The sequence below is a fragment of the Arachis ipaensis genome, chromosome B1 (genome assembly GCF_059453495.1).
Source record: "Arachis ipaensis isolate K30076 ecotype BB chromosome B1, ASM5945349v1, whole genome shotgun sequence".
NCBI lineage: Eukaryota > Viridiplantae > Streptophyta > Magnoliopsida > Fabales > Fabaceae > Arachis > Arachis ipaensis.
The window spans coordinates 28,482,216-28,494,203 of record NC_142436.1 but is presented as its reverse complement, the minus strand read 5'-3'; the positions used below and the strand labels follow the sequence as shown (position 1 = coordinate 28,494,203).

General features: G+C 28.2%; 1 protein-coding gene across 3 annotated transcripts; it reads right to left on the bottom strand.

Annotated features, from left to right (window-relative positions):
• Positions 1-2,262: 2,262 nt before the first annotated feature.
• Positions 2,263-7,917, bottom strand: LOC107628000 (AP2-like ethylene-responsive transcription factor ANT). 3 transcript variants are annotated; one of them, XM_016330807.3, is made up of 10 exons: positions 7,691-7,917; positions 7,260-7,587; positions 6,579-7,110; positions 5,692-5,774; positions 5,452-5,460; positions 4,454-4,542; positions 4,188-4,261; positions 4,014-4,064; positions 3,355-3,431; positions 2,263-2,986 (listed from the first exon to the last, which is right to left on the bottom strand). In XM_016330807.3, exons 2-10 carry the CDS (start codon positions 7,576-7,578, stop codon positions 2,469-2,471), a joined length of 1,752 nt encoding a protein of 583 aa, XP_016186293.1. In that variant the 5' UTR covers positions 7,579-7,587; positions 7,691-7,917; the 3' UTR covers positions 2,263-2,468. The 3 variants fall into 3 exon arrangements, with proteins under 3 accessions (XP_016186293.1, XP_016186301.1, XP_088357429.1); XM_016330815.3 differs by having other exon boundaries at positions 7,696-7,917; XM_088501303.1 differs by lacking the exon at positions 5,452-5,460.
• Between the last annotated feature and the right edge of the window lie 4,071 nt (positions 7,918-11,988).

Sequence of the window (11,988 nt, the reverse complement as noted above, 5' to 3'; positions counted from 1 at the left end):
CTCCAGCGTAGTGCTAAAGATAAATTAAAAAAATTCTGCTACTGCAACTTACCCTCTTGAATTATTCTGCTCCTTAAATTTTAAAAAAACTCCATATATAAAATCTAATAAATAAAGTATTATACCAAAGTTTACTCAATATTTTAAAAAATTAGCCTACCTTGAGTGCTAGGCTAATTTTTTTTATATTGTATAAATATATGTGTAATACATTGTTATGGAAAGATTAGGTGTTTTTTTTATATGGTGTTTTATTTAAATCGGACGGTCCGATTTGTTTGAAAAAAAAAAGTAAAGTACAAATCGGAGGGTCCGATTTGTTTGATTAAAAAAAACTACAAATCGCATGGTCCGTTTTGTATTTTTTATTTTTTTTTTATTTTTTTAAATAGAAATCGGACGGTCCGATTTCAACAGTAAAATTTTTTTTATTTTTAAAAACACAAATCGGACCATCTGATTTGTGATTGTTGATTTTAAAAATGAAACAAATGGGAGGGACCGATTTGTTCACACCATAGCAAAGAAAAACTCATCTCTTCTCCCATCATTGTGAGATGCACTCAACTCTTTCCCACACAAAAAATAATAAGCGTGAGTGCTATACACGTACCATGGAACGGAACCATATGGGTTAAGCTCGGTTAGTACTTAACAGCAAAAGTTATAGACATACATAACGTCTTGACAAACAGAAAAACTAATTCAACTAGATTAGATCATTCAAATATGGATCAACATTATAGCCAGCATATCAAAATAGAAAAGAACAAAGAAACAAACAAGTACATTTATTAGAAAAGAAGAACGAGAGCCACCGATCAATCATAAAAAATTTAAAGAAAAAGCTTTAGAAAAGACCCCATTTAAGAGAGCTTGATTTACATCACAACAATTTGTTTTTCACTATTAAAGTATAATACAGCCGACAAACAACAAATAAAAAAAAATACGTAAAAATAAGAAAGGGGCAATCAACTAAATACTTTTTTATTTTAATATTAGATTCATAGTGCTATTTTTTAATAATGCGTGAAATTTGCCAATTTGGTATGTTTTTTTTATACGAAGATTATAAATTTGACCCTCTAATTTATAAAGTTTAACTTTTTTTTTTTAATTTTTAAAATACAAAATTGATCATTTAATTTGTGAACTTACGTATACACAAATCTAATCTTTTGATTTATGAACTTTAATTTTTAAAAATTTTTAAAATACAAAATCGACCCTCCAATTTGTGAGCTTGTACAAAATCGACTTTTCGATTTGTAAACTTACACAAATCTAACTCTCTGATTTATAAACTTTAATTTTTTAAAATTTTTAAAACACAAATCAAATTCTCCGATTTATTATTATCTCCGTACTAAATTAAAACACACCACTTTTTTATAACCGAAAATAATACAACAATAATTTTCATAAAAAAGAAAATCAGCCATCAACTAAGTCATCAATTAGATCACATAAAGTGATTATTCTATTCTGATGATGAGGGAATCCATCTTTGCACCCACTTCCCTTTTGTTTGAATTGAGCAGTAAGGGAATATCTCATGCCTTTAGACAAAGCTTTAACAAGAAAAAGTTGTTCTAAGTAATGATGACACTACTGGATGTGGAGAATCCCTAGCAATGACGTGATCATCTTTGATTATTATGGTCAAAGGGATTTTTATTTTTTCTTTTTTTAAAAAGAAACTAAAAACAACATAATTGGGACACACTGAGCTGGGTTTTGTACTTCATAGGACCAACAATGCTGAAACTAATGATGATGAATGGTGTCCCCCTCGCATATTGATATTGCCTCAATCATTTCATGTTTTCTTAATCATAACTTTTTTATTAACCTTCTCATCCTTCTTTTACCAATTAGTACTCATTATATTTGCGCATAGATTTTTGGAATTTCACTGAGAATCAGAATTCATGTGTTACAGTGTTAGTGTTACATTGCATGAATATGAATTGCTCACTTCCTTGCACAAAAATCTTCATCTATACCCGAGTAACTTTCTACAAATTTCTATATGGATCAACGATTTTATCATGCCTCAAACATATTCACTATGATAATCTAGTAATATAGATTTGAATATGATGTTATATTGAAATTCTCTACTAAATTTTCAGTTTACACTGTTAGATTATCTTACTGTGTTATAATATGCATTAATTTAAACTTAGTAAATTTAAGTCACTCTTCTCTAATCAATGCATTATGAATGTACTAAAAACTAGGACACAAGGGTCATAAGGATATGAAAATTTTGGAATTTTTTACTAGTGAAATGCTGAAATGCAAAAGACTTGAAAAATAAACCGCCAATTTTTTTTTCGCCTAGACCACCAACAACCCCTTCATGTACTATTGTTCACGATTTACTAATAATAATAATTAAAAAAAGGAAGCTTGAAATTTCACTTAACAGGTAATTAATTAAAAGAAGGGGAAGAGTATGTCTATGCATCTGTCCAAGCAGCAAAAACCGGCATCTGAGGCAAAGAAAGCACCGGAATAGTTGCCGCGGCTGCCAATAGCTTGGTAGAAGCTACTCCTCCGGCAGAGAGCATTGGCAAGCTTGTCCTGTTTTCAGGGCTACCTTCTCTTGAGCTGTTCAAGCTTGTTGCAAGCGAAGAAGGATTCGATGCATGCGCATTATGCAAATGCGCATAAATCTTGCTCGGATCCTCCACTTCTTGAAAAAACATATTGTCTATTGCCTCCAGTCTTGGCTGGCTCTGGCTGATTTGCATTAGAATCGATTCTTGGCTTTGGTTATCAAGGTTGTTACTAAACTCACCGGCTCTGCCAACAAGAACCTCTTTGTTCCGCCGTGCTAGCTCACTGCTTAGAAGGTTGTTGCTTGCCATGATTTTTTCGACATCATATCTTGTTATGTCAAAGTTTGTTACGGCATTAACCCCTCTGAATTTTATGGCTGCAATATCATAAGCTTCTGCTGCTTCCTCTTGTGTGCCTAAGAAGTTTTCATTTCAAATAAGAGCAATGATTATTAGCATTTTCTACTATCATTGGAACATGTTTCTTTCTTTTATTCTTTTTTTTTCTTTTATGTTTTTTCCATCTTTGGTCAGAAACATTGAATCATGGTATTTTCAGTGAACATTGCAGATTCTATGTGATGATTGTCTTTCATCCGTACAACTAACAGCCTTAGACAAAAGCTGTTTCCATGAATAAAAGTACTTTACAATATTAGATTTTCTCATGGATCACAATCAGAGGCTAATAATAAGTTTTTAAATTCATGTAAAACACATAAAAAAAGTCAATAAAATAAACCAATAATTAGTGGTATATTAAGAAACTATCAAAATTACTCACTGAAGGTTCCAAGATATAGATCTTTGTTTCCAGCTACCCTTCCAATTCGAGCTTGCCACCTTCCATGTTGGTGATGTCTGCTACGTAACAATTGAACAATAAGGGAAACCAAATTTAGAACATATTGAACTTCTTTTGTGAAAATATTATGTAAACAAAGTATAATCTAATCTGTCATCTCTAACTATGAAATCTTAAAATGCTAACAAATTTAACCATGAATAAACGAAACTAATTTGTATTGACGAAAAATAGTTTTTATATGACAAAAGTGTCCAAAGACGGAGTTAGATTAACTTTCAGGAAGGGGCCAAAAAGAAAAATTTACAATTAACAAAGAATAAAATAAAGATTTTAGAAGAGACTAAACTAAAATTTATACATAACTTGTAAAGAAAATTTGATGGTTGGGGGAGGCTATTGCCCTCCCTTGTCTTGTATGAAGCTCCGCCTCTCAAAGTACTCAATATTAAATTTATTCATTTGTATACTGATCAATATTTCGATCTTTTTCATGTGTAAATTTTCATCTTTGATGAGTATAAAGTTAGTTTCATTTATTCATGAGTAAATTTGTTAACATTATGAATTTTTATGGATAAAAGTAGTAGTTTAATCTATAATATATGCTATGTAATTATTTTAGCCTATGATCAGACCTAGTTACTCCTCTGTACATTGAAGCTCCCCTTGAGAATCCGCTGCTTTTTCTGATTCCACAAAGTTGAGTAATAATAAACATTAGTAATTGAATTAGTCAAATAAGTAATACTAACATGGGTTGTTCACAAATTTACTAAAACATAATAATGAAACAGTAGCAAGGATTTTACCTTCTTAAATGAGCAACATATTCTTGTCTGGTCATGTTCTTCATTTCCTCAAGTTGATTTTGATAATTTTCCAACTATCAAATAAAGAACATGGCCAAAAAAGAGAAACAATTATAATAGGATCAATGGATCATCATATCATCAATCACTTTATTGGACTAGGACTGTCCAATGAAATTGATTAGAAAATATAATTTAAAGAAAAAAGAAAAAGCAAATTGAACTAATTAATTAATTAATTAATTAATCAATTATAAGTATATTACAGGGAAGTTAATGTGTGTGGAGGGTCCCCAGTACTTGAGTGCCGCCATATCATAAGCTCTCGCAGCTTTTTCTTCCATATCATAACCCCCTAAGAAATGAAAATTTTGTAATCACTTGAATAAAACGTTAATTTTGCTCTCTTTTGTTAACATCATAGGCAAAATATTAAATGATATCTTAAACTTGTGGTTAAATAATTTAGACATGAATTTGTGATAATGATGTATTAGTTTATACGTGGGAGGATTTCAAAACGTTCTGTAATATGGATAATTGGATACTTGAAGTCACAATTTTGCGAATTTAACAAAATAAAATAAAATAAGCCAAGTATTGGCCCTATAAAACACTCGGCAGCTTTGTTTGAAGTAACACTGTTGCGACTTCAAAATTTGTCCGCGGCAAAAATTGAAATAATTTGTAATCAGTACCTATTCAATTTTTAGTCTAATTTTTTTAGTTTAGTAATTCAACAACATATTTTATCTCATATTTTTAAATATCGATAGCTAACTAATGACTAAAAATAATAATCCATTTTGGCCTTCTAACATTCCTCGTTACAAAAACTAATATCTCTTGCGTCATTTTCAACTCAAAAGATATTACGTCTCTAAACTGTCCATATATTTAATGTAAGGGAATTTAATACAGCAAAAATTAAAAAACTAATATTTGAAATCAGTCTCAAAAAATTTTAAGTCACGTAATTTAATCTTCAACAAATTTTAATTACTAAATCATTTTTTAAATTTTTATTTTGTTAGATATATCAATTCTTATCTTAAATTTTGATTAAAAAAATTAGACAAATTAATTTTTAATGTTATTTAATAAAAGACATAACAAACTTAAACATTTTTAAATCTCATATTAGTCTTTAGTGATTAAAATTTATTAAAACTTAAATATCTGACTAAAAAATTTTTAAAGACTCATGAGATATTACGGAAAAAAAATAAGGACACATATATATGTAGGTATTGTGAGAGCTTACCTAGATAAACTGAGATTTATGGAGCATTAGAGTTAAATTCCCCCGCAAGAGAAAAACACATAAACAAAAAACAAAAAAACAGCAGTGAGAGATGACTGAAAAAATTGCAGATGTTACCAAAGCAGAACATAATGGAGCTGAATAGATATGTTTGACCAAAAATAAACAGAGGGAAAAATAAATAAATAAATAAATAAGAAAAGGAAAAAGTGAATGGGAACATTGTCCCTTTTTTCTCACCTTGCCTTCCTTTCCTACTTTGGCCTTCTTTCTTGCAGCTATTGTCCCATAGATGTGCTTCATATCTACCAGTCCATCTATGCCTTAACAAACAAACAAACAAACAACCTTTACACATTGAAAAAATAAATAAATAAATAAATAATAACGAAAAATAAGAAGCTATTGATTAGCATATCAGTGATGAACCATATCATAGCAATGATGTTTTGCATATATCACCGACTTGACCTTCTTTCTGCATAAACATTGCTAAAACGGAAATAAAACCAAGATAATGCTTGAAAAAATTTGTCCGAATCGTAGTTCATTACTAATTAATATACACGGTAAAGAAAATGTTGCCTCGGAAATTTAGAGATGGATATTTTTTTTGTTTTTGCTTTTAGTAATTACAAAAAGATGAAAAAATTTCTTTAGAAAAAGTAGAGTAAAATATAGTTTTAATTTTTAATATTTAGATTGAATTTTTATTTTTATTTTTAATATTAAAATGTTTTTATCTTATACGTTTAATTTCATTCTATTTTAATTTTCTGTCAAAATTAATTTTTTTCAAAAATACTATTTTTTTATTATTCTATTATTTTTACTGTCAAATTATTATAAATACGATTACGACCATTATAATTATAATTTCTATTACTGTCTAAAAAATTATAATAAAAATAAGATTCTTTTAAAAAAATTAATTTTAGTTAAAAATCTAAAATAAAATAAAATATTCCAAACATTATCAACTTAGACCAGATGTTGGAGACTAAAATGCAACGTTACCAAAAAATAAAAATAACAATAATTGTGTATCTGTGTCTCCAATCCAATGAAACAAGTTATAGTATCTGGAAAAGATTAGAATGGAAGGATGAGTAAACTAAGTAACAAACCTTGTTACACCTCTATACTGTGAGGTTCTTTGCCCAAACGTGTCAATGGATTTTCTATGAACAATATGCTTCTGTTGAACCTTTTCAGAACCCCTCTTCTTTGTTGCATCCATGCTGCCAACAATGGAATCAATGCCATTGACACTCACACGCTGCTGCGAACTCGTGACGCAGCTCGATTGCGAGCTCGGACTCATTGACAAGCTCAAAGACTGCAAGTCCCCCCCATAACTCATTGTTCCAATTGAAGAAGCTCCTAATAATTCACCACCTCCATTATTCACCTCAATCACCCCCCAGTTCTTGAGATTGTTGTCGTTGGTGTCTGAAGCTTGCGTACTTTGCTTGTTGGAACCTTCTAGAAGCCCATGGTAGTATGACAAGTGTGGTTGGTGGTTGTTTCTATGAAAAATGGTGTCCAGGCTGAGAGGCATTGCTTCCGCTACACTACATTCATAGTGATGAGGTGTCTCCATCAAATCGCCGCCACCTAACAAATTCTCCAGTTTTGGCGTTGAACTTGAACCAATCACTTCAAACCACAAGTTACAACAAACATTTTTAGTTAAAGCCAACTTAATACTATTGATACCTTTATTCACGGGCACAAAAAGAATATACAATCAGATTCAGAAAACTTTCTTATTTTTATTTATTTATTTTTTATTGGAGGTAGCTAACCTTGTTGTGGGTGTGCCCTGTTGATTAGAGGGTCCATTCCGTAGAGAGTGCCATCAGATTTGAGGGGCATAACTGGAAAACCAGAATACAGGCTAACGTTATTATTATTGTTGTCAGGTTCAATTCCGTAGTAGAATCCATAGCTGCTAAGATGAGAAGCATGGTGGTTCATGTAGAAGCTTGTTGGAGGAACAGAAGCAGCAGAGGAGGAAGAAGAAGAATCAACATGATGGTGTGGAGAAGAGAGTGAAAACCCCAACCAGTTGTTTTCATTATTAAGCTCAACACCGCCATCATCATTTTCCACTATACTCTTCATTCTCTCTCTCTAACACAAACAAAAATTGAGTTTTGTCTTAAGGGGAAAAAATATGTATACTAAAAAGCAACTCAATCATTAGAAAACAAATAAATAAGTAAGTAATTATTACAGTACTCAATAGTCTTGTTCCAAGTTCCAACCCCCAGCGTTTGGGAAGAACAAGTGTGATTTGATTCTGTATTGAGTGTATGTGTGTCTTATGTGTGTGAATATATAAAACAAAAAGAATGGAATGTGGTTACAGGAAGGAGCAAGGGAATGGTTACTTATTGATCGTTCCCGCATTCCATGGGGATCTGTGTATGAGAAAGACCTTCGCTTTTGCTTTATTCTTATTCTACGCTCCTCTCCCCCACCCACCCTTTTCCCTTTCTCTTTGCCTTACTCCTCTCACTAGCTCTCTGGATTATAGAATTTACTCTCATTCAAAATGAATTTAAATGTTCTTGTTATCCATTAACAAGCCCCATCTTGCACCTTATTGCACAAAACACGTACATCTCTTTCTTTTTCTTTTTCAAGTAATACTTGGAAACGGTAATATTAGGGAGAAATAAAAAAAAATTATTTTATTTAATATTTATTAATTTTAATAAATATTAATTAAGATCAATTTTTTACTGTTTTTTGTTATTTTTTTATCAAATATTTTTGTATTTTAAATAAGTATATAATAAATTTTTTACTTTAGTTAACGCGTGTGTTAATGTTACTAATTTAAAAAAATAATAATTTTTTGACGGATAATAATAACCTTAACATATATATTCTAAGCTAAATACTAAAATTTTAGTCAAATAATTTAATTGATAATAAATTCTAATTATAAAACCAATTATCAACTTTTTACCTATCAGACAAATTAATTTTTATATCAAATTTATTCTCTTTAAAATTAACAAATTTAATCAATTTTGTATTCATGATCAATTATAAAATATTAAATTTTTTATATTAGTCTCTCCATGTCTACTTAAGTGAATTTTGTTAGCTTTTAATAGAAAAATTTGATGTGTAACAAAATAAAAATAAATGAATGATTAATTTAATAGTTAAAATTTGTTAAAATTAAAATATTTGATTAAACATTCACTAAACTAATTTAAAATATCTTTTAAGGCAACTTTGGAGTTTGTTCTCAAATTATGCCATTATATATAAGGAGCTACTTCGATAAAAACGTTTAAAATGTCTTTTTTTAAAGATATTTTTTAATAATTAAATTTAACATATATAATCGATTAAATCGTGTTATTTTTTATCAAAATTAGGCCAGTCAAATTAATTTGATTGAAAATGGTAAATTAAATTTTGAATCGGTTTAAATTATTATTATTTTTTTATAAAAAATGACTACAATATCCCTATTATAGAAAATAACTAAAATACTCTTATTATATATATTAATTTTGAAAATCCTAAATTCTAACCCTTTTCTTCTCTGTTGTCATAGGGTTAGGATTTTGAGTTTTCAAATAATATATATATATATATATATAATAAGGGTATTTTAGTTATTTTTTATAATAGGGATATTGTAGTTATTTTTTATAAAAAATATTAATTTAAATCGATTCAAAATTTAATTTATTAATTTTTTGGCTAAACTGATTTGTCCAATCTAGTTTTAATAAAAATAACACAATTTAATTGATTATATGTGTTACATTTTAATTTTTAAAAAACATCTTTAAAAAAAAGACTTTTTAACATTTTTATCTAAGTAGCTCCTTTATATATATTGTACTACATTACATATTCTTGCAAATATAAGTAAAATAATTATAGGATAAATTAAAATTCTTAATAATGGATTTTTTTCTTTAATTTGTTAATTTATAAAGATATCAAAATAAACTAACCTAGATTAATCAAATAATTAATTTATTAATTTATTTAAATAAATATTAAAAATTCAAATTTTATAACAAATTAATTTTTGATGTATCAAATTAAAAAGGAGAGCCACTCACATAATAAAGACACTTAAAACATCTTTTTTTAAAAATATCTTTTAGTCATTAAAAACATCGTATTAGTTTTGTCAAAAATAGATTAAACAAATCAATTTGACTAAAAAATCAGTAAATCAAATTTTGAACTGGTCTATATTAATATTTTTTTATAAAAAATGACTATAATATTCTTATTATAAAAAATGGCTAAAATACTTCTATTATATATATATATATATATATATATATATATATTAATTTTGAGAATTGTAAATTCTAACATTTCTCTCATTAGGATTTAGAGTTTTCAAAAAATATATATAATAGGAATATTTTAATTATTTTTTATAATAAGAGTATTGTAGTAATTTTTTATAAAAAATATTAATTTAGATTAGTTTAAAATTTAGTTTATCGATTTTTAATAAAATTACTTTGTTCGGTCTAATTTTAACAAAAATAACACAATTTAATCGATTATATATACTGAATTTTAATTAATAAAAAATATCTTTAAAAAAATATTTTAAATATCTCTATCTAAATGACTCTATTAAAAAATAATGTCAACAAACAACCACGATACCGACGTCTAGAACCAAGTCAATGGGGGATGTGTGTAATAAAGAAGAGAAGAGATTATATTGAATGATAAATGGGGCTTGCTTGTTGCATCTGATCATGTAATTAATGTGATGAGTACATACGTAGAGGAGGTTGAATTAGATATTGTGATTACAGTTTGAGAAGAGGGGGAGGGAGTAGACAAAGTATGTCCCTCCCCATCAAGTCACTTCAAAACAGTTTTACAGATCCGTGCTATGTTATGTGCTCTCTGGACCCCTACAAATACACTTTGCAACTACATAGAGTATAGGTATCTGCCACCAATGCATAGTTTTATAGGCTCATGGAGCTGCTGCTGCTATTGCTGCTCCATGCATTGCGACGTCGTTTCCATCCTCAGCTGTGTTGTCCACTTCTCCTAATACCTCCCTTACTGCATACAAACAAATAAGCCATCCTCTCAGATTAGTCTCCTCCCGCTGGCATAAGTCATTTGCACTGGAAATATATTTTTTTTTTAAAAAAAAATTAATTAATATTATTAAATATAATATTTTTATCTTATATTTTTTAAATAAAATTAAAAATATGTATACAAACAGAATATTGTATAATATAAAATTTAACCATATTAAATATAAAATACATATTAAAAATAAATTAAACTATATATATTATACAAAAATATATAATAATTTTTTTTTGTGTGTACGTAATATTTTTTTATAAAGTTACATTTATTAATATTAATTTAAAGAACTGTCAAAAACAAAATATTAATCGAAACAATTTTTGAAAGATTCATTTTTTATTTATTTGAGCATAGTATATAATTACCAATAGGGTTAAACCACTATTTCTGATTTTCAATCTGAGTGATCTGCTCATCTTTTCTTTTTCTTTTCCTTTCCCTTTTTAATTCGGTGGGTATCTCAAGGAAGCCATACTATGAAGGAATCAAATGATACTTCCTATGTTTTATTTTCCTCTCGGGTCAAATTCGAGAATTTTAGTCCAATAGATACTTATTTTCTAGTTAAATTCGTCACTAGATTAGGAATTTAGAAAAATGCTTCATGGTTTTATAACAGTCTTTATACATATGACTTATGGAAAGTTAACTCGGTAGAAATAAACCGAGTTTAAGGTTTTATCCGTAACATAAGTTTAAATTTAAATTTTTTCCCTGAAAGACGCCGTATCATTTATAAAAATATTATGTGTATGTAAAATTAATTATTAAACTAATTATTATATATTATTTTATATATTTTTAATATATATCATATTTTAAAAATATATTCTATATAAATGAATAATTTGATAAATAATCTTTTAGTATATATATAATACAGTTGCATTATTTATTAGTCTAAATTCTAAAAATATAAAAAAAAAATTATATTTTTTACCGTCGAAAAAATGGAAAAACTACAATTCTTATACTGGCTCATTAATTTAGATACGATTTACATATGTGTGTTACCCGTTAATATGGATGATGGGGTGCTTTACATGGATGTGGGATAGCTTTTGGCTGATACCTGAGGGAAGAAATCGAAGGGAGCAAGTTGTCTACAGGAGAAGCTAAGTCACGAAATCGGAGGGTTCGAAATGTGACGAAGGAAAAATTTTAAAATCCACAGTGAACTAATCGGACAGTCCGATTAGTTTTTTTTTTTTCTAATTTGAAAATGGACCTCCGAGTAGGTTTTCTTTTTTTTTTTTTTAATTAGAAAACGGACTCTCCGAGTTTGCATAAAAAATTATTTTTTTGAATATGTTAACGCTAATCGATGGGTCCGAGTTGAGTATAATAAGGTTTTTTCCCTTATATAAGCGTGGGTAGCTCGTATTATTCTTATAAGAGTGTTTCCCCAGTTCA

Coding starts and splice junctions, on each gene's coding strand:
- LOC107628000 (XM_016330807.3), bottom strand. CDS start 7,578: ATGAAGAGTATAGTGGAAAATGATGATGGCGGTGTTGAGCTTAATAAT. Junction 7,111..7,259: donor CAGGGCACACCCACAACAAG/GTTAGCTACCTC, acceptor TGTGGTTTGAAG/TGATTGGTTCAAGTTCAACG. Junction 4,262..4,453: donor CCACACACATTAACTTCCCT/GTAATATACTTA, acceptor TTTATTTGATAG/TTGGAAAATTATCAAAATCA.